General features: G+C 49.1%; 1 protein-coding gene across 1 annotated transcript; it reads right to left on the minus strand.

Moving 5' to 3' along the window:
• Nucleotides 1-198: 198 nt before the first annotated feature.
• On the minus strand, nt 199-17,329 carry CHRNB4 (cholinergic receptor nicotinic beta 4 subunit). Its single transcript, XM_061159635.1, has 6 exons — nt 17,166-17,329; nt 12,615-12,763; nt 6,907-6,951; nt 6,694-6,803; nt 4,946-5,936; nt 199-1,358 (listed from the first exon to the last, which is right to left on the minus strand). Exons 1-6 carry the CDS (start codon nt 17,218-17,220, stop codon nt 1,218-1,220), a joined length of 1,491 nt encoding a protein of 496 aa, XP_061015618.1. The 5' UTR covers nt 17,221-17,329; the 3' UTR covers nt 199-1,217.
• Nucleotides 17,330-21,100: the final 3,771 nt, after the last annotated feature.

Below are 21,100 nucleotides of genomic sequence, written 5' to 3' on the forward strand. Positions count from 1 at the left end.
GGTAGTCATTTCCTTCTCAAGGGGATCTTCCCGACTCAGGGATTGAACCCTGGTCTACCTGCATTGCAGGTAGATTCTTTACCATCTGAGCCACCAGACATGAATCTATACATGTGTTAAACTTAACAAAACATTACATAAAAGTCAGTTTTATTGTATAATTTTTAAAATAGATTTTTAAAAAATCTCCTCCTCCATTCCACAAATATTTTGAGTGCCTACTACAGGCCAGGCACTGTGCAAGAGATAATATGTAGGGGAAGCCAATCAGAACATCAGTGAAGGAGACACACTTGACCCAGGCAGGATGAAAAACAGAACGTGACCAGGGCTGGGGAGCGTGGAGGAGACAGCCATTCCTTTCAGGTGGGGAACCACGGAGAGGCTCAGAGGAGGGTGCAGGAAGGAGGAATAGGAGCCATGTATTCATTCAACAAACATTTATTGAGCCCCTACGGTGTGCTGAGCTCTGTCCTGTGGGGATATCACAGCAAACACAAAGGTCTAGGTCCCCACTGTCACAGAGTTCACACTCTAGTGAGTGAGAGGTGGACAATAAACACTCTAATGAGAGCCTTGGGTGCTGAGGGGCACTGGAGGAAGGTGGTGGGGTAACACGGCTGTGGGGGAGAATGCTTTGGAATGAAGGGCTGAGGGAGGCCTCTGGGGGAGGTGGCCTTGGACAAATGACGGGTGGAGCAGAGCCCTGAATGATGCAGCCGTTTGGAGAGCTTCCGAGGCATCCAGAGAAGCAGGTGTTGGTAGAATGTACAGCAAAGGCAGGGGCTCTAAGCTGGGAAGATACTGAAGCACGTGAGGGACTAAAAGAAGGCCAGTGAACCTCGTGGATAGGTGGAGTGGAGAGAGATGGAGTGAGAGGTAGGCCGGGATGCAGGTAAGATGCCAATGTTATGCTCATCTTTATCTGCACTGTCTGCTGGGGAAGGAAGATAGGCCAGAATTAAGGTGTCCAAAGACCCTCCTGCTGGGGGTTTCCTGGGGTTCCTCCAAGGCCTTCAGAGAGGACATTCTTTCCTCATTCTTGCTGCTCCCCCACCTCCCTCCACGGCTATGGCTGTTGGATGAGGCTGATGTCTTATGGACTCATTTATTTAGGGCTTCATCTGCCGTGACCCAGAAGGAAGCGGCAAACTGTCCACCTGGTCAGTCACAGCATCTCACCCCACATCCTGGGGGCCTCAGACATGCGGGGCAGCCTAGGGCTCTTCAGAAGGCGTGTGGGTCTGGAAGAGGGGAGGTAGGAAGAGCCCCACAGTGCCGAGCACACACACAACCACGAACACCCACAGAAACAGCCGGTCCACCACCATGGCCACGTACTTCCAGTCCTCGATGACCTGTGGGCAGACAGAGGGGCCGGTTACAGGGCCCGAGTGAGGGGGGTCCTGTTTTCCCTCTTCCCCCTGAGTCGGGGCCCCACTCTCTGGCCAGGGACCCTGCAGGCCACTTAGTACTTGGAGGGCAAGTTCTGAGTCTGAGGCTGGTCTTTCAGCCGAGAACCTGTGTGCCTCTCGGGTCCTCAGTCCACCCCTACACACGCCTATCTCAATCCACCCCTCCTCCATGGCATCATGGAGCCACTGGGAGCTGGGCTGTATATGAAGGTTAGGAGGAAGGGGTTATCGATGCCACACATGCGATTCGAAACCAAACTCGATTACACATAAGGGGGGCAGGACCTGAGGCTCACAAGGCCCCTGCTCTCATTTCCACCCCAAGCCCATTGTCTGAGCTGGCTTCACCCAAAGGAAGATTTGGGGTGCACTGAGCTGAGAGGGGGCTGGGCAGTGGGGCCTGCAGGACAGCTGGAAATCCTGCTGTTTAATTTGCTCAATTCCGTTAACAGCAGATTGTCTGCTAGTTCCTCTAAACAAGACCCATCTCCTTCTAGTCATCTAGGTTTCTCTCCTCCACCCTCCTGCCCTTCCCCCAGCTCCCCGCCCCCACCCCAATGCTCTGTGTGGTTCTTCTCAGACTCAGCTGTGGGATAAAGGATTGGCAGGAACCTGACTGGCCTCCTGAGGTGCAACCACAGATGTGCCTGCCTCCCTGGCCTGGGGGAGATGCCCCCAGAGAGACCCAGCCTCCTGCTCTTCCTCCCCCACCTCTGCTTTCACAGCCCACCCTGTCTGGATCCTTCTGCATGCGAACTTGCTCTGGTGGAGAGTGGCTGGATTGGCAGAATTCAGCAGAGGCTCTGGAGCTGGAAATTCGGGCAGCAATGGGCAGGCTGGTGTCAGTGACCCAATTTGTCAGAGCCCTGGTCAGCAGTGGGCATCTACCCTTCAGGACGACCGCTGGTCAACCAGTCCCACACCCCCAACCAAACACAGCCACTGCAGAAACCTCACACTCTTCACATGGGGCTCTTGGGTTTCTTTTTGAAAGCCCTAAGTGCCAACGACTCTGTGTGTGTGTACGCGCCTCTCCCCCTCTTTTTATATTTCTGCACTATTTATAGTGACCTGTTAATCACCAGGGAGGGTGAAAGTGCTGAAGATGAGAAGCAGCCCAGGCTGGCTTAGGGGCAAGCAAGCACGCTCTGGAAGGGAAGAAAGCCTCTTTTCTCCAGCTAGGCGCGAGAAAGTCGATCAACAAATAAGGCCACCATGTGTCAGTTCAGGGCAAGGCACTGCAAGAAATGTTAATGACGTCAGAAAGATCTGAGTGCGGACCTGGACTCTGCTCTGTGCCAGCTGTGTAACCTTGGGCAAGTCAGTGAGCCTCTCTGGACCTACTTTTCTCTATTGTAAAATGGGAGTTTGAATAAATGCCACAGTAAATACCGCTAACTCTCACAGGTTCCTGGGAGAGTTAGCGGTAACGTCTATCAGGTCCTGGCAGAGCGCCTGATGTGTGGTTGGAGCTCAGCGAACACAGGCCATTATGTTATGGTAACCACGGGTCATGCCTGGCTCCTTCCCACAAGATGCTTTTAATTAACTGAGTTAGAAACAGGAGGAGGTCTAGAGGAGGGGCTAGAGGGTGGTGAGACCTTTAGAAGAGAGAGCTCAGGGTGGGGGCCCGGCTCAGCCACGGATGCAGGAGACTAGCTTCTCACCCTGTGTCTACACAGGAACTGGCAGGGATCTGGTTAAAAATGCAACCCTTGGACTGCCTCCCACAGCCGTCCCGGCTCAGTCAGAACAGGTGGCCCCAAAAGCTGTATTTTGAAAAGTTGCCCAAGTGGTTCCTAATTAGCCAGCAAGGCCCCAGGCTGCATATGAACATTTGGGAGTCAATGAATTAGGTGATGCTGAGCTACTGAATGGTTCTGAACTAAAGCAAGCGTAATTCAATCCACTTTTTAGAAAGTGGAATCTGATCATTCTATGGAGCTGTGCGATTCTCAAACTGGACTGAGCCTAGGCATCCACTGGGGATCCGGTGAAAATGCAGCTGCTGAGCCACCAGGTCTGGGATGGCGGTGGGAAGACTGGGGGCAGGCAGTTGAGCTGCAGGCTCTCTAACTAGCTCCCAGGCCAGGCTGGTGCGGTTGGTCCAAGGACCACACTCCGAGGACAAGGGTATAGAAGAGCTTGTGTCCTATATTCCGCTTGTTAGCAAAGCTTTTTCACAGGGTAATTTTGGAGCTTTCCACCCTGTTCTTTTCTCTCGGCACTAACTAATGGAGTCCCAGAACTGTCCCTTGAGAATAAGGCTCGTGAAAAGGAATTGCAGGAAGGTAAGAACATGGAGCGGAGAAGGCAAATGGCACCCCACTCCAGTACTCTTGCCTGGAAAATCCCATGGATGGAGGAGCCTGGTAGGCTGTGGTCCATGGGGTCTCACAGAGTCGGACATGATTGAAGTGACTTAGCCGCAGCAGCAAGAACATGGAGATGCCCTCGTTTTTCCCGGGGAAGCTGCATGTTGTATCATAAAAAAATTCGTTCAAAGAATCTTATCTGATAAGGTGTTAAGATGTGAACATTCACAAGACTCTGAAACTTGTTCTCCTGCCTGGTTTGGAAAATTTCTAACTGTTACCATTACGTTCTGTGTTTAGCTGTCATAAAATTGTCCTCTGAAGCGTGACTTGTTCAGTGGAATTGATTGAGATGCCTGAGCTCTAGAACTCATTGCTCTGTCCTGTGAAAATAAGCTTAACCTCTTTTTTGGAAATCTGTAATTGTAGTCACCCTAGTTGATAATTTATTACCCTGGTAGCAATAATATTTGAAAGGATAGTTCTACACTCCAAAAAGCTATAAATGTTTGCGTTGCTTCTTCACAAGCCTGACAAGCATGGGAGTGGAGATCCTGGGTGCCCTGGCCCACCTGTGTCCCTAAAGGCTGCAGAATCATTTTCCAGCCCATGGACAGCCTCCCACTTCCTGCCTGCTTCTCCTCTCTGCTCTGCCCCAGGGCTTCCTCCTGCACCAAAGCTGCTTGCTCCACAGCCAGCTGGCGTCACCAGGAAGTGCAGGGGAGTTAATGCCCCAGGGCTACTCGAGCCACGGGGGATGGGAGTGATGGGCAAATACCCTTTTCCCTCCCAGGGGATAATTCTGAGGCATGCTCCCACGTTTCTGCAGGGGGTGTCTGATGCCCCAGAGCCCATAGCAGTTTCCTGCTCACTGATACCCACTCTGGCTCTCCTCCTTTCCCCGTCTCACTTTCTCCACTTCCTTAACGTGCTTCGTGGGATCACTTTTCAGAAAAAAAAAAACTACCTCTGCCTAGGTCCTTATATCAAGCTCTGCTTTTGGGGAACCCAAAACAAACTAAAAAGGACCATTGATACTTCCTTCCTCTCCCTGGAAGCACAAAACTAAAAACTCATCTTAGCTTTCGATTTCTTATTCAAGCAAAGAATCTGAGAGCCTTTGTCTCATGAATTAACTTCAGGAAATGGGAAACTGACTGTAGAGTCCAAACCTCTTCCATTGGGCGGGTGTTGGGGGCTGGGCTAGCAACTTACACTCTGGTCCAGATCGTCACTCTTCATGTGCTGGGCAATGAAGCTGACTCCCTCTAAAGCCTCCTGCACATCCTGCCTGAACCTCCCAGAAGACCTCAGCCGGAAATCTCTGGGGATACCCGCTGAGTCTGAGGCCACTGGAGACTTGGGAGCCGCCAGGCCAGGGTTCACAAAGTACATGGAGTTCCCATAGAGGTTGGACGAGCTGGTGGGGCCCATGGCCAAGGTGGTGGTGGTGGTGGCCTCAGACTTGGTCAGGCGAGCCTGGCTGGACTGGGGGACCCTGGAGGGGCTGCTGTCGGGGCGCTTCATGAAGAGGAAGGTGGGGAGCTTGTGTAGGAAGCAGCGCTTGACCCAGGGCGCCATGGTGTGGGTGCTAGGTGAGCGGTGGTGCACGTTGAGCACGCAGACACTGGTGACGATGGAGAAGGTGACCAGCACCATGGTGAACATGAGGTACTTGCCGATGAGCGGCACGTTGAGGGAGGTGGGCGGCACGATCTTGGAGATGAGCAGCAGGAAAACGGTGAGAGCCAGCAGCACGGAAATGCACAGTGTCATCTTCTCGCCACAGTCGGATGGCAGATAGAAGACGAGGATAGCCAGGGAGGTGATGAGCACGCAGGGGATGATGAGGTTGATGGTGTAGAAGAGCGGCTTGCGCTTGATGATGAAGTCATAAGTCACGTCCACATAGCTGGGGTCCTGCGGGTTCACTGTCCTTCGCCCAGGGAGGGCGACTATGTCCCATTCGCCACTGGGGGTGAAGTCATCCATGCTGGCCGAGGGCGTCTTGAGGACCATGTCAATCTCTGTGTGGTCATATGTCCAGGAGCGGAACTTGAGGGTGCAGTTCTGCTGGTCAAAGGGGAAGTGCTTCACCTCGATCTTGCAGGCGCTCTTGCAGATGGCAGGGGGCAGCCACAGGACACTGCCATTGGAGCGGACCACCACGTTGGTATAGAGAGACACCTCGTAGGTCCCGTCGGCACTGGGGGCAGGGGCAAGGCATGGAGGAGAACATCATGAAACACATAGATGATGTCTGGCTGTTGTTAGAACTGGCCAAAGAGCCCTGTGGATTATTTCTCACTAGTCACTCTTCCAAACCCTCATGCTCTCACTGGAAAGGCCTGCTTTAATTGGCAGTTGCACAGCAGAGAGAGACCCTGCCATGAAGCAGCCTAAAGGCTTTATGTAGATGAGCTCATTTAAGCCTCACAACAGTCCAATGAAGTAGGTATTATTAATATTATTGTCCCCATTTTACAGATGGGAAAACCAAGGTTCAGAGAAATCAGCTGCCTTCAAGTTCAGAAAACTACTAAGCAGTATGGCTAAGATTTGAAGTCAGGTCTTTCTGTTTTTATACCACCTACTCATAATCATTTCATGCTTTTGTTGGTACTAGGACCTGGGAAGTCTGTTTAGCCCCCTCCACCTACCTGAAATATGTATGCATATCAAGTCAGTGCTACACAAACAAAGCAACTGACAGTCAAAAAGACGGTATGGAGGACAGAAAGAGCCCTGGACTCAGGGTCAGAAGGTTGGCCCTGGTGCCAGCAGGGCCTGAGTCCTAAGATCCTTCCCATCTCTTGGTCTCCAATTCCTCTCTGTAACTGAGGGTGCTGGCTCTGTGCATCTCTAATTCCTCTTGTACCCTGACAGCCCAGAAGTCTGGCTGAAGCCCAGGACTGGAGGACCCCCAGGCTTGGCCCTCACCACTGGCCATCCCTCTCACTTACTTGTTGTAAAGCACGATGTCAGGCAGCCAGACGCGATTTGCAGGGATCCTCAGGATGTTCACACCCTCATAGCGGGAGCTGTTCCAGGCCAGGCGGTAGTCTGTCCATTCCTGAGCAGACAGGCAAGGCCCCGTCACTTGTAGGTCCCTCGCCGCCAAGGGGCAGCCCTGGAGGAAACGTCTCCTTGGGCCGGGGACCCTGCAGGGCACTTACCTGTTTCAGCCAGATGTTGGTGGTCATGATCTGCTCTCGCTCATTCTGGGGAGGGAAATGCCGCTATCAGTTCACCAAGGAGGAGGTGAACAGACCCCACTTTATCAAGCAAAAGGCTGTGGGCTTTGGGGCTATGTGACCAATCACTGACCTAACATCTGTAAAAGGCTCAGAGGTATTTCATAACCAGCGTGCCTGAGACAGAGCTCCTTATCTTCACCCAGACCTGGGCTTCCACTGACATTGCCAAGTCAGTGAATGGCACCCCAGCCACACAATTCCACAAGCCAGTAAGCCTGGCAGTTGTCCCTGATCCCTGGCTCTCTGATCCATCAGTAAGCCCTGTAGATCAACCGGTCCCCAACCATTTTGGTAGCAGGGACCAATTTTGTGGAAGACAATTTTTCCATGGATTGAGGAGGGGGGGATGGTTTCAGGATGATTTAAGTGCATTACATTTATCGTGCACTTTATTTCTATTTTGTGGCAATCTTAGGACATTCCACCTTGACTTTAGGGTTAGGATTTGTGCTCCTATGAGAATCTAATGCTCCTGCTGATCTGACGTGAGGCACAGCTCAGGTGGTAATGGGGGTGATGGGGAACAGCTGAAAATACAGATGAAGCTTTGATTGCTCACTCACCATTCACCTGCTATGCAGCCCAGTTCCTAACAGGCCACAGTACTAGCGTGGGGGGTTGGGGACCCTACACAAGTTCAGACTTGCCTGCTTCTCCCCATCTCCTCTGCCACTATCATCTCTCGGTTCATAGATACTGCATCTTTTCTGAATTCAAGGTTTGTGGCAACTCTGTGTGGAGCATCTTATTGACAGTTTTTCCAACAGCAGTTGCTCACTGTGTGTGTCTATGTCACCTTTTGGTAATTTTTGCAACATTTAAAACTTTTTCATTTTTATATTTGTCCTGGTGATCTGTGATCAGTGATCTTTGATGTTACTACTACAAAAAAAATTATAACTCAGATGATGATTAGCTTTTTTTTTTTTAGCAATAAAGCACTTTAAAATTAAGTTATGTACATTGCATTTTAGACATAATGCTATTGCACACTTAATACAGAATAGTGTAAACATACCTTTTATATGTACTGGGAGACCAAAAAAATCATGTGACTTAATATTCACTATATTGCGGTGGTCTGAAACCAAACCGGAAATATCTCCAAGGTAATATGGCAGTTATGCTCTACAAAGTCAACAGGGACCTTCCAGATTTCTTCTCTACCACATCTAGAATGTGGTCCTCATCTGCATGGTCCACAATGACTACTGCAGCTGCAGCCATTATACCCACATTCTAGGCTCTTGAAGGGTAGACAGAAAGAGGAGAGAGAAGATGCATGTCAATTGTCTTTTCCCCCCAAATGTCTTGTTTTAATTAGAGTATTTAGACCATTTACATTTAGTGTAGTTACTGATATATTTGGGTTTAAACCTACCATCTATCTGTTTTCTGTTTATTCCCTTTCTCTCTTTTCTTGCTTTATTTTGGATTAACTATTATCCATTTCTCCCCTTATTAATGTGATTCTTTTTTTAGTAATTACTCTGGAGACTACAAGATGCATATACTTAACCTTTTAGCACCTCATATAAATTAGTACTTTTATCACTTCTAGAACAAGGCAAGAACTTTAGAACATTTCATCTATGCCCTCTTTACCTTGGGGCTATTGTTATGTATTTAATTCTACATATAATAAAAACCTTGCATGATATATTTTTTATTTTATACTGTCAATATCAGTTCAAATTCACCCATATAATTACCCTTTCTGTTATGCTTCATTCTTTCCTACATTTCTGTGTTTCCATCTGGGATCATTTTTCCTTATGGTTAAAGAACATCCTTTAGTATTGGGTCTTCTTTTATTAAATTCTCTCTCTCTTTTTGTCTGAAAACATCTTTGTTTAACCTTCATTTTTAATTTTTTTTTTTTTTTTACTGGTTGTATACATCTAAGTTTGCAGGTTTTTCTTACAGCATTTAAAAAATGTCATTTAATTTTCTGGCTTCCATTTCAGCTGTTAGTTTTATTGTTTCTTCTGACTTGTTTCTCCCTGACTGCTTTTAAGATTTTCTTTGTCTTTGGTGATCAGGAGTTTGTCTATAATGTACCTTGGTAAGATTTTCCTTGTATTTATTCCACATAGGGTTCATAGAGCCTCTTGCACCTATATCTTAATATCTTTAGTCAGTTTTGGAAAATTCTCAGTCAGTATCACTTCAAATGTTGCTTCTGTCTTATTTTTATATCCACTCTTTAAGGAACTCTAGATGCACATGTTAGACCTGACATTTTTATCACATACCATATTATCTTCATTTCTATGTTTACCTTCCTTTTTTCTATCATTTGTCTAGATATTTTCAATTGACCTCTCTTGCTGTTTATTTTCTCTTCTGCCATGACCAATCTGCTATTAAACCCATCTAATACATTTTAAATTCTCTATCACTTTAAGTTTCTTGAACATATTAATGCATGGTATTTTCTTTTTAAGAAAATTTCTTCTGTTTATTTTTAGTAGTGGTAAAAAAACACAGAACATAAATTTTACTGTCATAATGCAAGTTATTTTAAAGTCTATGTCTGATGACTTCAATATCTGATGAATCATCTGTGTGTATTTCCCTTCTTTTATCTCTTGTTTTATCTTTTCTTATTTCATCTTGTCTTATTGCTTTCTTAGTAGGTTTTTATCTGACTTTATCTGCCTCCAGGGAGGACCAACTTTGGCTTTATGGCAGGCAGTCAGAGGAAGGGCAAATCATTTTCATCATCTGTGACTGAACTGGCTCAAAGCAGGTTTTAGTTTTCATGAGAGCTGGTCTGTTCTTGACTCATTTTGATTCTTAGGGATGGTCCTTTCAAGGTTCTCACCAAGGCCCCATCTCCTTGGTGGGGCTCCAATTCCAATTTGTGTCATCTCAGCCCTGCAAGAGTGTCAATGATTCAGCTAGGCTTTCCAACCTCCTAGCCACCACTTTGGATTCAGCTCCCTAGCCCCTTGGCCTAATGTTTGTCTACCAATCATCAAATGAGGGGGAAAGCACCAGAAACTGTCAGGGCTATCTCCTGGGTCCTGGTCTCTCAAATCCTAGCTAAACTCTCCAAGACCTTCAAATTAACTGTGGGGAGGAGAGGCATTTTTGTCTGGCTTTTCTAAATATTCTTGTGAGAAAGTTAATCTGCAACAAGCAACTCTGTCATTAATGGAAGCTGAAAACCTTCATCTGCCTTAAAAAAATTTTTTTAAGTGGAGGTACAATTTACATACTGTGAAAGGCATAGATCTTAAGTGGTACAGTTTGATCAGTTTTAACAAGCATTATCCAGGTAACCCATCTCCTTTCAAGGTATAGAACATTGCTGTCACCCAGGAAGGTCTCTTGTTGTTTAGTCCCATGTCTCAGTCCTCTCTGCTTCCCCAGCAGCTGCCTTCCCAAAGACAGCCCCAGCATTCCCAGAGTGCAATCTCGGAAGGCCTGCTGGCCTTCACATGGCACAAACTCCCTGTTTGCACCCTAGAAACTTCCATCTTTAAACTGGTTATGCCCTTAATCCTTCCTCCTCGAAAACCAAATCCTGAAATACAGTAGGGAAAGTAAGCCCCCAAACCTCATATTTGTTCTATACACAGATTTCGGGATTATGACAGCTCACAGTGCTATGCTCACAGGTGTTGGGGCTGGAGGCTGTGTGCCCTCCTCTTTCTGGTAACTTCTGTTACCCCACAGAGCAGATCTGGGAGGGGCAGCCTGACCCTGGAAACATGGCAAGAGCTGCTTGCCTGTCCTCCCTCACTAGGGCAGCAGCTGGGCTCACCCCATTAAGCAAAAAGCCCTTGGCTGGACAATAACACTCAGACACCAGCCTGGGAGCGGCCTGGCCGGAAGCGCTTATTCCTTCCAGTTGGCCTGCGGAGAGGAGAGGGGCAGAGAGCACAGGCTTTTCACCCCTCCCCCATTCTGGAGCTGTGCTTCCTCCCAGGGGAGGAAGCCAGCCAGTAATTTGGCCAAAGCCTTCGCAAGGGCTAAAGGTCAGAGGGGCTGGCTTTGTGGGGGCCGACTGGGCTAGGGAGAGAGGCTGGGGATAAGAAGGCAGTCGCTGGACCAGAGGAGGTTCAGCCATCTTGGCTGGCTCCTTCCCCTTGCCTGGACACAGTGCCCTACACACTCCGCATGTAAATGCTCCTCTAGGAGCTGCTTTCAGAGGCAGGGTTCCAGACCTGTGCGTGGGGATGTGGAAAGGGCCACAGGGAAGATTAACAATGGGCCATGGTTTTCTCAGGTACCCCCAACTCAGAGACAGCAGAGGGGAGAGAGGGAGCTCCTTGTATCTCAGCCTTCCTCAGTACCCCTACCCAGGTCCCACGTCTACACATGACAACCCTATTCGTGGACTTTATAATCCAGTCTTCATTTCCATACCCACAGTGACTACCCTCATTTATCCAGACCCTCACCCAGTTGGCTAGACCAAAGCAGCAGCTGATTGTGGCCCTGTCCCTACACCCGGGCCTCTGTACCCATCGGTTTCTGTACCCTGATTCCTATTTCTCCCCGATAGGCAGGGGATATGTGAGGTCATCTGTTCAACAGACAGGGGAGATGATAAGGTAGAAGGAAGAGACGCTTATGGCCATGTTGGAGGCCCATCTGTCTGTGGCAGGCCTGTTGGCTGCCTACTCAGTGGTCATTTCACCCTTACAACTTCTTTGTTAATAAAACTATGACTTTGTTAGATATTGCATACTCATGAACTTCATGGGCCCTTCTCTGGCCTCCTAGCCACATACTTTATTATATACTTAGCTGTGCCAGGTCTTAGTTGCATCATGCAGGATCTTTGATCTTCATTGCAACATGTGAGATCTTTAGTTGCAGCATGCAGGATCTAGTTCCCTGACCTGGGATGGAACTCAGGCCCCCTGCATTGGGAGCATGGAGTCTTAGCCACTGGACCACCAGGGAAGTCCCACCACATATTATTAAGTCTTAGCTAACCATGGTAATTCCATTCCTCCAGCCAATAATCAGTGAAAGCTTAGGCATGAGCTGTAGCCCTGGCCATTGGGATGCCCAGAGGTGGGGAGGTCTCTGGGAAAGTCTTCCTCATACTTAAAAAGGTACCCAAAAAAACATTTGGCATTTACTGCCACAGACATTGTCATGTGAAGATTTTATGTTTGGAACCATGGCCGCCATCTTGTGATCATGGTGGGGGGGTGGGGGCAGGAAACAAGAGAATCCCAGAGTCCTGACATCATTGCCAACAACCTAGAATCCTGACATCACTGAATTACTGCATTAACCAACACTGAAATGACTGGTCTGCTCTCTTGTTATGTGATATAACAGATGTCCTTATTGTTTTAGCCACTTATAGTTGGATGCTTTGTTGGTCATCCAACTATGCTTGAAGCCAAAGCATTGTAATTGGTATTGAGGTCATGGATGTGCAGGTGGCTCCAGAGTGTGGAACAAGAGTGCACAAAGTGGGCAAGACCTCTCTAGCAAAGAAAAGAGCAAGTGCAAAGACACAGACAGTAGTTGGGAAAGAAAAATAATAACTTAGAGGCCGAGTCAGGGGTCTCAAAGTTTAGGCAAATTCCTTAATTTTCACATATGGAAAAACATCAGATGAATAACCTTGGGGCACATCTGCCCCCTGTACCTACCACACTGATGAGCTGGGCCAGGGAGAGCTGCAGCTGGATGGAGATGAGCTGGGAGGAGCTGGTGGCTGGGCGGATCAAGTTGTTGTAGCGGGTTTTGTTCAGAAGGTCGTCCATGAGCTTCTCCTCTGCATTGGCCACACGGCAGTCCCCTGGGAAAACACACACAGTCAGATCTGCAGGGTCCTCACACAACAGATGGCAGGGAAAGGGAAAGCTGCAAAGGCCAGGGGACACAGGTGCCCTCAGGGCCAGTCGGAGCAGCTAGGATGCTGGCAGGCCTGCCTCTCCTTGGGGTCTTCCAATTATATTTGTCCAAGACAGAGTTCAGCTCTCTCCCCGCAACCCTACATCTTCCTCTTCCTGTTGCCGCTGACAGTGAATGGCACCTGGGCATCTATTTCTGACCCCTCTCTTGGTTCATCCAAGTGGCCACCCGGTTCTGTCTCTTCCACTTTCCAAGTCACTCAGTCCGTCCTCCTCTCTCCATCTCCCCAGCCCTGATCCTGGCTCACCACCCTGCCCCCAGGCTCTTCCAGGGAGACCTCTTTGCTGGTCTCCCCACCCCAATTCTGCCCCTGCTGCCACGTCCCATAGTGCCAGAGTGGTCTTCCTACAGCTACTGGATCAGAGCCCATCCCTGCCCATAACCTCTCAGAGCTGTAGGCCGAGTTCACATCCCCATGTTTCAGCTTGGCATCCAAAGTCCTGTGCTCCTGGCACCAGCATTACTTCTTCAACCTGATCTTTTTTTACCTCTCCACCTCTATGCCCAGGTGCTCTACATTTCAGCCATATATACTGTTTTTATTTCCCCATGTGACCTTCACTGTCTCACTTCTAAGTCTTCCAGTGCACTCTTCTGCCAGAATAGCCACCAGCCGTCAAATATCTGAGTGTCTTTCTTATGCCAGGCACTGCCTTATGTGCTGGGTATAACAGCCAGCAAAGACCCAGAAATGGCTCCTGCCCTCAGAGAGCCTCCCGTGTAGTGGAGGAGAGACATTACTCAAATGTGAATTTGTGTTCAGAGCTGGGGAGATGGTGATGCTTTCACTAAAAGAGAAAAGGCCTGGGCCAGGGGGCAGTTTCCTGGGTTCAGACTCTGCCCTATAGAGAGGAAGGTGCCTTTGAGACACCAGATGGAGGGGTCCAACTGGCAGTTGGCTCCTGGTCTGGAGCTTAAAGGAGGGGTCTGGGCTCAGAACCACATTTGAGACCCAGTAAAGGCAGCCTCCTGCAAGGAGCCTGAGGTGGTCGTGAGCCCCACTGAACGCTCACAGCCCCAGAGCTGCCCTTTTTCACACCCCACATCTCTTGCCACGTGGCATCTGGGTCTTTGTCCCATCTCCCTCACATGTTTGGGAGTGAAGGTGAGGTTCAGGAACTCCATCATGTTCACTCTGGTGACTTCAGTTCAGGGTAAGTGGGGGAAGGGCTTTGGAAAGAAGGAGCCTCCAAGGAAGGTCAAGGACACCTGAGCAGGAGATCCCAGGGAGAAGGGAAGAGATGAGGGTGTACAGAGGAAATAGTGGGGCAGCAAGAAAGAGGGGGAAAGGATGAGGGAATAAGGAAGGCTGAGGCGGTGGGGGTGGGTCTGCTGGCTCAGCAGGCGCTGCACTGGGATTACATCTCTGGATGTGGCCAGAGGACCCCGAGTGTGAACTGCCCGACAAAGCAAGTCTGAGGTGGACTCCTGGGTGGGAGCTGGGCTGGATGCAAGGCCACAGAGGGGAGCTACCACCCTGCCGGCTCCACACACTTTCCAACTCGTTGCCTATCTGGAGCAGATGCAATATTTAGTGCCTGTGAAAGATGCTCCCAGCGCACCTGCTGCCCACTGTCCCTCCCCCAAACTGCCCCAGGCTGCCCAGAGGGTCCTGTGGATGCCTGGCCTACATTCTGAGCTCTGCCTCTCATTACCCTGGACCCCCTCCCAGAGGCCAGCTGCTGGAAGCCAGTCTGTAGCCCCCCGAGTTGACCCACCATTTCAGCAGGGTATGACTTGCCCAAGTCCATCTGGCATGTCTGGGACAGCTCAGGTCAGAATCTGTAGCTCCTGGCCCCCACCCCTGAAGGGCTGGATCCCACATCTCTGCAGCCCCAGGAGGCTGGTTTACCTGGGTATCTAAGAGACCAGGGCTGCTTGGCAGGCTGGGAGAGACTGTGTTCCAGCTCTGAGCCCCTGGGAGGCTCAGGTTGCTCACCTTTGGGGCTGTCCTGCCTCTCAGGCATTCAGTTGGCCCCCAGGGACCCCTTCCCATCTTGAGGACCAGCTGTGGGCTCCAGAGAAAGCAGTTCCAAAAACCTTAGACCACTTATTCCACTCTGTTTCTTATCTGGGGAAACTGAGACCAAAGAGGGGGAGGAACTTACTCAAGGAGCCCCAGCAAGTCAGAGGCAGAGCCAGGTCTAGGAAGCTCTTTCAGATAGAGCCCCCCTCCCACCCCAATCCCCAACCCCTGGGTCTTCTATCACACCCTTAAGGAGCCTGTCCCTGCAGAAGCCACGGAGGGGTCCAGAGCCAAGTGTGTACTCACGGCTGTGCCTGCATTTGTACGTGTATACGTGCACAGTGTCAGGGGGAGGCGGGGTGGGGGGAGCAGCAAAGGTTGCGGGGGGTTCAAACAATACATGGTTAGGCTTTTCAATCTGCTGCTTTATGCCTGTGAGGCCTGCCAGGTTTAAAAGACAAGGAACAGGCCTCTTACTCCCAGATGACAGGGGTGGCCCAGAAGAGATGAAAGCTTCCCAGACACAGTGGGGGGTCACCTCTGAGCCTTGGGGCCGGCAGAGATACACACAGAGGCCACCACTAGGGGTCAGTCATGACCCAGTGATTCTGAGGAGGAGTGGGCCTGACCTGCCTCTGTCCAGGGCCTGGTCTTCTTAGGCCTTCTCTTCAGGCGTTAACAGTCTGAGAGGGGTGACAGTTTGCGAGGAAGCCATGGCTGGAATTCTAAACTGGGTGAGTGTGTGTACAGTTTGAAAAAGCAGAGCTTATCATTAAAGCTATACTGGAAAAATGGAAAGGCAATAGCTATTGGTTTGTAATACAAGGCCCATAGCTATTGGGGCTTCCCTGATGACTCAGATGGTAAAGAATCTGCCTGCATTGCAGGAGACCCAGGTTCCACCCCTGGATCAGGAAGATCCCCTGGAGAAGGGAATGGCTACCCACTCCAGTATTCTTGCCTGGAGAATTCCATGGACAGAGGATCCTACCAGTCTACAGTCCATGAGTCGCTAACCCTTTCTTTTCACAAACCACAGAAAGTGAAGGGTCACTTTCATAGAATCTTGGCAAGTGGGCATCTGAAAGGCAGAATGATTTTCAGTTGGGGATGTTTGTTCTTAACAGAGGAAGGGAACAAGAGATTTGCATTTATTAAAAGGCAGCTATAGATTTTCCCCCCAAAAGTTGAGGGTTTCAGCTTTTACAAAGAGCTCATATTACCCATAGCTTCTCCAATCATGTGTAAGAATCACCAGTATGCTTGTATAAATGCAGATTCCTGGGCTCCATTTCCAGAAATTCTGACCCTATGAGCCTAGGATGAGGCCCAGGGATGTGTACTGGCGTTTCTGATGCAGGTGGCCCTAGGACCATATTTAAGAAACACTGCAGCTGACAAACTTGAGTCCCCAAGTATGTAGTCAGGGCATATGCTATCCATAGAACAGACAGGGAAACGGAGGCTCAGAGAGGGTCAGTGAGCAAGTGGTGACAGAGCCAGGACACACACATGGAGTGCAGATATCATCTCTGGTCAGAGCTCCACTTCCCAAGAGGAACCTTGCACGTCCCCCCATCCTCTTCCAGCACCCTCTGGTATATCTCTGTCCAAGAAAGATACAGCCCTGGTCCTCAGGGCTGATTAGAGCCGGAAGGACAAGCTTGGGCTGGAGGGTAGGAACTGAGAGTCCTCGGAACACAGATGGGGAGACTGAGGCCCAGAGCAGGCAATCCTCACCATACCTGGACTTTGCTTGGGAAGGGCTGACTGGGTTTCCCTTCGAGGTAGAGTCCGCAGGTTCCTGAGTGGCAGGCCCCACTTCCCCAGCCCTGCACTCAGCTAAGCTGGCTGTCCCTGACGGCCAACCCCTAGGGGGTGGGTGACCAGGGACAGAGGTGCCAAACGAAGTGTGTTTCCTAGGAGATCCACCCCCAAACACACCTGGACTGGCGAGTTGAGTACCACCCCCACCTCCCCACCACCAAGCTAAATTTCGCTGTCTCTACAATAGCGCTGGGATTGAGCACACCTTCCTGTCCACTCAGCCCCGCTACCCAGCCCAAAGGCGCTGGATTCGGAGGGTGGCCACGCAGAGGACACGCGGTCCCCACCCCAAACCTCGCAGACCCATTCATCCTGCCCGTCCCCTGCTGCTGGAGAGTGGGCTTAGCCCCGCCCAAGCCCCCATTCGTCGGGGACAATCTCGGGCCACTCCCCCGGGTGCTAAGCAACCCCCCCTTCCCTCCCACCTATAGCCAGTTCAGCCCGACCCTGCCAGACTCAGGCGCCCCTCCCTCCTTCCCCGAAAAGAACTCACCTCGCCCGCAAAGGGCAACCAGAGAGAAAAGGAGCAGAGGGAGAGCGCTTCTCATGACGGGAAGGGCCTGGAGAGGTAGCGGAGGCGAGTTCAGCGGTCGGACCGCCCGGGCACCGGCAGCCTCGAGCAGGCTAGTGAGAGCGGGTGCCCACGGCCTCGGAGGTATGGAGTGGCGGTGCGGAGGGCACTAGGACCCCGCGGAGAGCCCAGCTGAGCCCCGCTGGGGGCAGCAGCTGTGAGCTACGCCCACTCGGGGGTGGGCGGGGCCGGCACCAAAGGAGCGCCTTTGGCTCTTCTGAGCCAACCTCCTAGGGTCGTCACCCCGGGGCTGACCTTGGTACTTCCAGACCTACTCAGGCCTCCCACTTCCCCTAAAGGGAGGCTGGCAGAACAGCGTCTGCCCCCTTTGTACAACTGGGGAGCCTGAGGCGGACCCTGGCTCTCGCTCTCTTACCTTTGCGAAAAGTGGTTGTACTGTAGCCGGCAGTTCTCTAGGATTTACCTGCTGCCAGGACTCAGGAGGTCTTACAGAAAAAGACCCCCTGTCTGTGCCCATGGAGTTTGCCGAAAGCAAGGAGCACTGCAAGAAGTGGGGGATAAGCCTGGTAGTGTGGGGCACAGCTATCTGCAGACATTGGGGAAAGGGTTCCTAGGGAAAGTGTGTGGATTTGGGGAGGGTTAAATGGTTCTGAGTCCCCTTACATACTAATAGATTGAGTGGCAGGATGGGGCCAGAGTGGACTGACTGTGTCCTCCCACTTGAGCCTTACAACCTGTGCTGACCACAGACAGCTCTGGTGCTTCAAGGGAGCAAGCACCCCCTCCTCCAGCCAAGTGATCCTCGCTAAGAGTTGGAATCAGCATCATTCCTTTGGGAGTTGGGGAGCCTTACAGGGCAGGCATCAACACCAGGGCAGCCCCACGTTTGGACCCGGCCGGAAGTGGCGCCTCGACCCAGGATCCTACAGCGCCTTTGGTGTGTTCCTGTAGCCCTCGTTCCAAGCTTTCCACCTTCTCCCTTCCCTGATCCCCACCAGGCAAACCTAGCAACGGAGGAACAGGGCAGGGTCTGGGGGAGTGGTGGCCTAAAGATAGTAACTTTGCCACTTTCTCTCCAGGACTCTCAGGCTTGCTATCATATGGATTTCCCCAATGTCTTTTTTGCCACAATTTGACATGTTGGCATATATTCTTTTAAAAAGAACACTGTTGAAATGGAGCTGACTTTCCTACATTTGGAGAATGTAGGATTGAGTGCATTCTCTTCTCCAAACTGCAGCAATAAATAAATGAAATATTGGGTTGGCCAAAAAGTTTGTTTGGGTTTTTCTGTAAGATATTATGGGAAGAGCTGAACAAATTTTTTGGCCAAGTCAATGTATAAAGCAAACAAAAAGACATAACCAGGCTGAAAATAAGATCTCCACGAACTAATTTTGGGGGGAAAAAAGCAAAGTAATGGGGGGGGGGCTGAAATTGGGAGCCTACTAGGCTCTGGAAGTCAAAGGAAGTGGCAGGTGCTTAGGGATAGAAGGGAACTAAAAGACTCTTGGCTGGAAACTAGGGGCTTGGTTGTATCCCAATCCCTGAAAGATGCTGGAGAGGGATACTGCTGCTGATCTGTTGTCTGAGGCCTTAGCTCATAGTATGTATATTACCTCTCATATACCACAGTATAGGAGCTTGAAAATGCCGTGGGACTTGGAGGCATCTGCAAAACCTTAAGTTAGGTGAGCAAGGGTGGGAGGGTGGGAAGGGAGAGAGAGAGGGAGAGGATACATTATTCATTCAAAATAGCCTAACTTGTGCTGGAACATAAGTGAAGTGCTCAGAGAATGATGGGGAAAGGGTTCCATTGACCAGATCTGGGACAATTTTAGCATTAAAATAAATTATGATAATGATGAATATTCATTGAGTAAAATGAGAAATTTTAAGACTATATTATAGTAAATAAATGATGAAAGTTTGATGATAAATGAGGAACTTAACATAGTTTCAAAATGAAGTGAAGTGAAATTGCTCAGTCATGTCCAACTCTTTGTGACCCCGTGGACTGTAGCCCGCCAGGCTCCTGTCCATGGGATTCTCCAGGCAAGAATACCGGAGTGGAAATACCTCCCCACAAAACTTTAATTAATTATAAGGGGGTATAAGAGTTGACAGAGGAGAAACTTTGCAGATACCACCTGTGGTAGGTTGAATAACAACCCCCAAAGATGTCCACATCCCTATTTTGGAACCTATGGTTATCACTTTATATGGTGGAAGAAGCTTTGCTTGTGTGATTAAATTAAAGGTCTTGGGATGGGGAGATTCTCCTAGTAGGAATGATGTAGTCACAGAGGTCCTTATAAAGGGAAGCAGGGAATCAGAGAATGTATGTGAAAATGGAAGCCAAGATTGGAGTGACATAGACATGAGCTAACGAATGCCAAGGCTGCCTCCAGAACTGGAAGAGGCAAGGTATAGATTCTCCTTTGGAAACTCCACAAGGAATTAATTCTGCCAGTACCTTGATTTTAGCCCCATAAGACTGATATTAGACTTCTGATCTTCAGACCTGTAAGATAAAAAAAATTATGTTGTTTCAAGCCACTATATTTGTGATAATTTGTTACAGTAACTTTAGGAAATCAATATAGTACCTCAACCAAGTGATCAAAATTAACATCATGAATAATGGAGCAAATCAAAACTGTACATTACCTGACAGGTTCCAATGCACAGGATTGCTTCTGTGATATTCCTGCCAAAGATGTATGACTTGAATCTAGTCTTGAGGATGCATCAGACAAACCCAGATTAAGGGACATTCTATAAAATAACTGGCCTGTAATCATCAGGAGTATCAAGGTTGTGAAAGTCAAGGAGAGACTGAGGAACTGTTTCAGATAGAAGGAGACTCAAGTGACATCACAGCTAAATGCAACATGTGATTCTGAAATGGATCCATTTGCTATACAGGACTTTATGGGAACAACTGGTAAAATATGATTGGGGTCTGGGGATGAGATAATAATGCCCTATCAATGTTAATTTCTTAATATTGATGACTATATGTTGGCGATATCTACAAAGATATCTTTGTAAATAATGCACATGAAAGTGTCAGAAGCTTATGTTGTAAATGTAATCAAAATGATGCAAGGGGGGGAAAGTTCTTTGTATGATACTTGCAACTTTTCTCTAAATTCAAGATTTTAAAAAAAGCAAAGTGAGCTTACAAACCAAGATTTGAAAACTTAAGCAATCAAAGGCTGCTGCTGCTAAGTCTCTTCAGTCGTGCCCAACTCTGTGCAATCTCATAGACGGGGGCCCACCAGGCTCCCCCGTCCCTGGGATTCTCCAGGCAAGAACACTGGAGTGGGTTGCCATTTCCTTCTCCAATGCATGAAAGTGAAAAGTGAAAGTGAAGTCACTCAGTCGTATCCAACTCGTAGTGACCCCATGGACTGCAGCCAACCAGGCTTCTCCATCCATGGGATTTTCCAGGCAAGAGTACTGGAATGGGTTGCCATTGCCTTCTCCAAATCAAAGGCTAAGAAAGTCAATAAAATATATTGGTGAATTGACTCCAGATAAAATAAATTTTTATAGAAGTATAACAAATAATTTTTAGGAAGAAAAGAAAAAGAAGAAAAGATATCCAATTTATTTGTTGAGGATAGTATAATTGTGGTACTAAACCAGACAAAAACTTACAGAGAATTATAGGCCAATGTGATTTATGGGTATTTTTCACAGGGAGATGACATGAGTTAGTGGTTAGTGTGTGGCCTCTGGAGCCAAGCAGTCTGGATTTATATTCTGGTGTCACTACTAATATTCTCTGTGAACTTGGGGAAGTTACTTGACTTCTCTGTGCCTCAGTTCTCTCATATTTCAGAGGAGGAAATAACCTTCGATAGGCCTTCTAGGATGAAATGAAATAA

This window comes from Dama dama, chromosome 13 (genome assembly GCF_033118175.1).
Source record: "Dama dama isolate Ldn47 chromosome 13, ASM3311817v1, whole genome shotgun sequence".
Classification (NCBI taxonomy): Eukaryota; Metazoa; Chordata; class Mammalia; order Artiodactyla; family Cervidae; genus Dama; species Dama dama.

What these genes read in the sequence shown, in the direction of transcription:
- CHRNB4 (XM_061159635.1), bottom strand. Translation starts at nt 17,220, where the DNA reads ATGAGAAGCGCTCTCCCTCTGCTCCTTTTCTCTCTGGTTGCCCTTTGC. An exon ending in GGTTGCCCTTTGCGGGCGAG is followed by an intron (nt 12,764 to 17,165) that starts GTGAGTTCTTTT and finishes GTGTTTTCCCAG; the next exon opens with GGGACTGCCGTGTGGCCAAT. An exon ending in GTGACGATCTGGACCAGAGT is followed by an intron (nt 1,359 to 4,945) that starts GTAAGTTGCTAG and finishes GTCTGCCCACAG; the next exon opens with GTCATCGAGGACTGGAAGTA.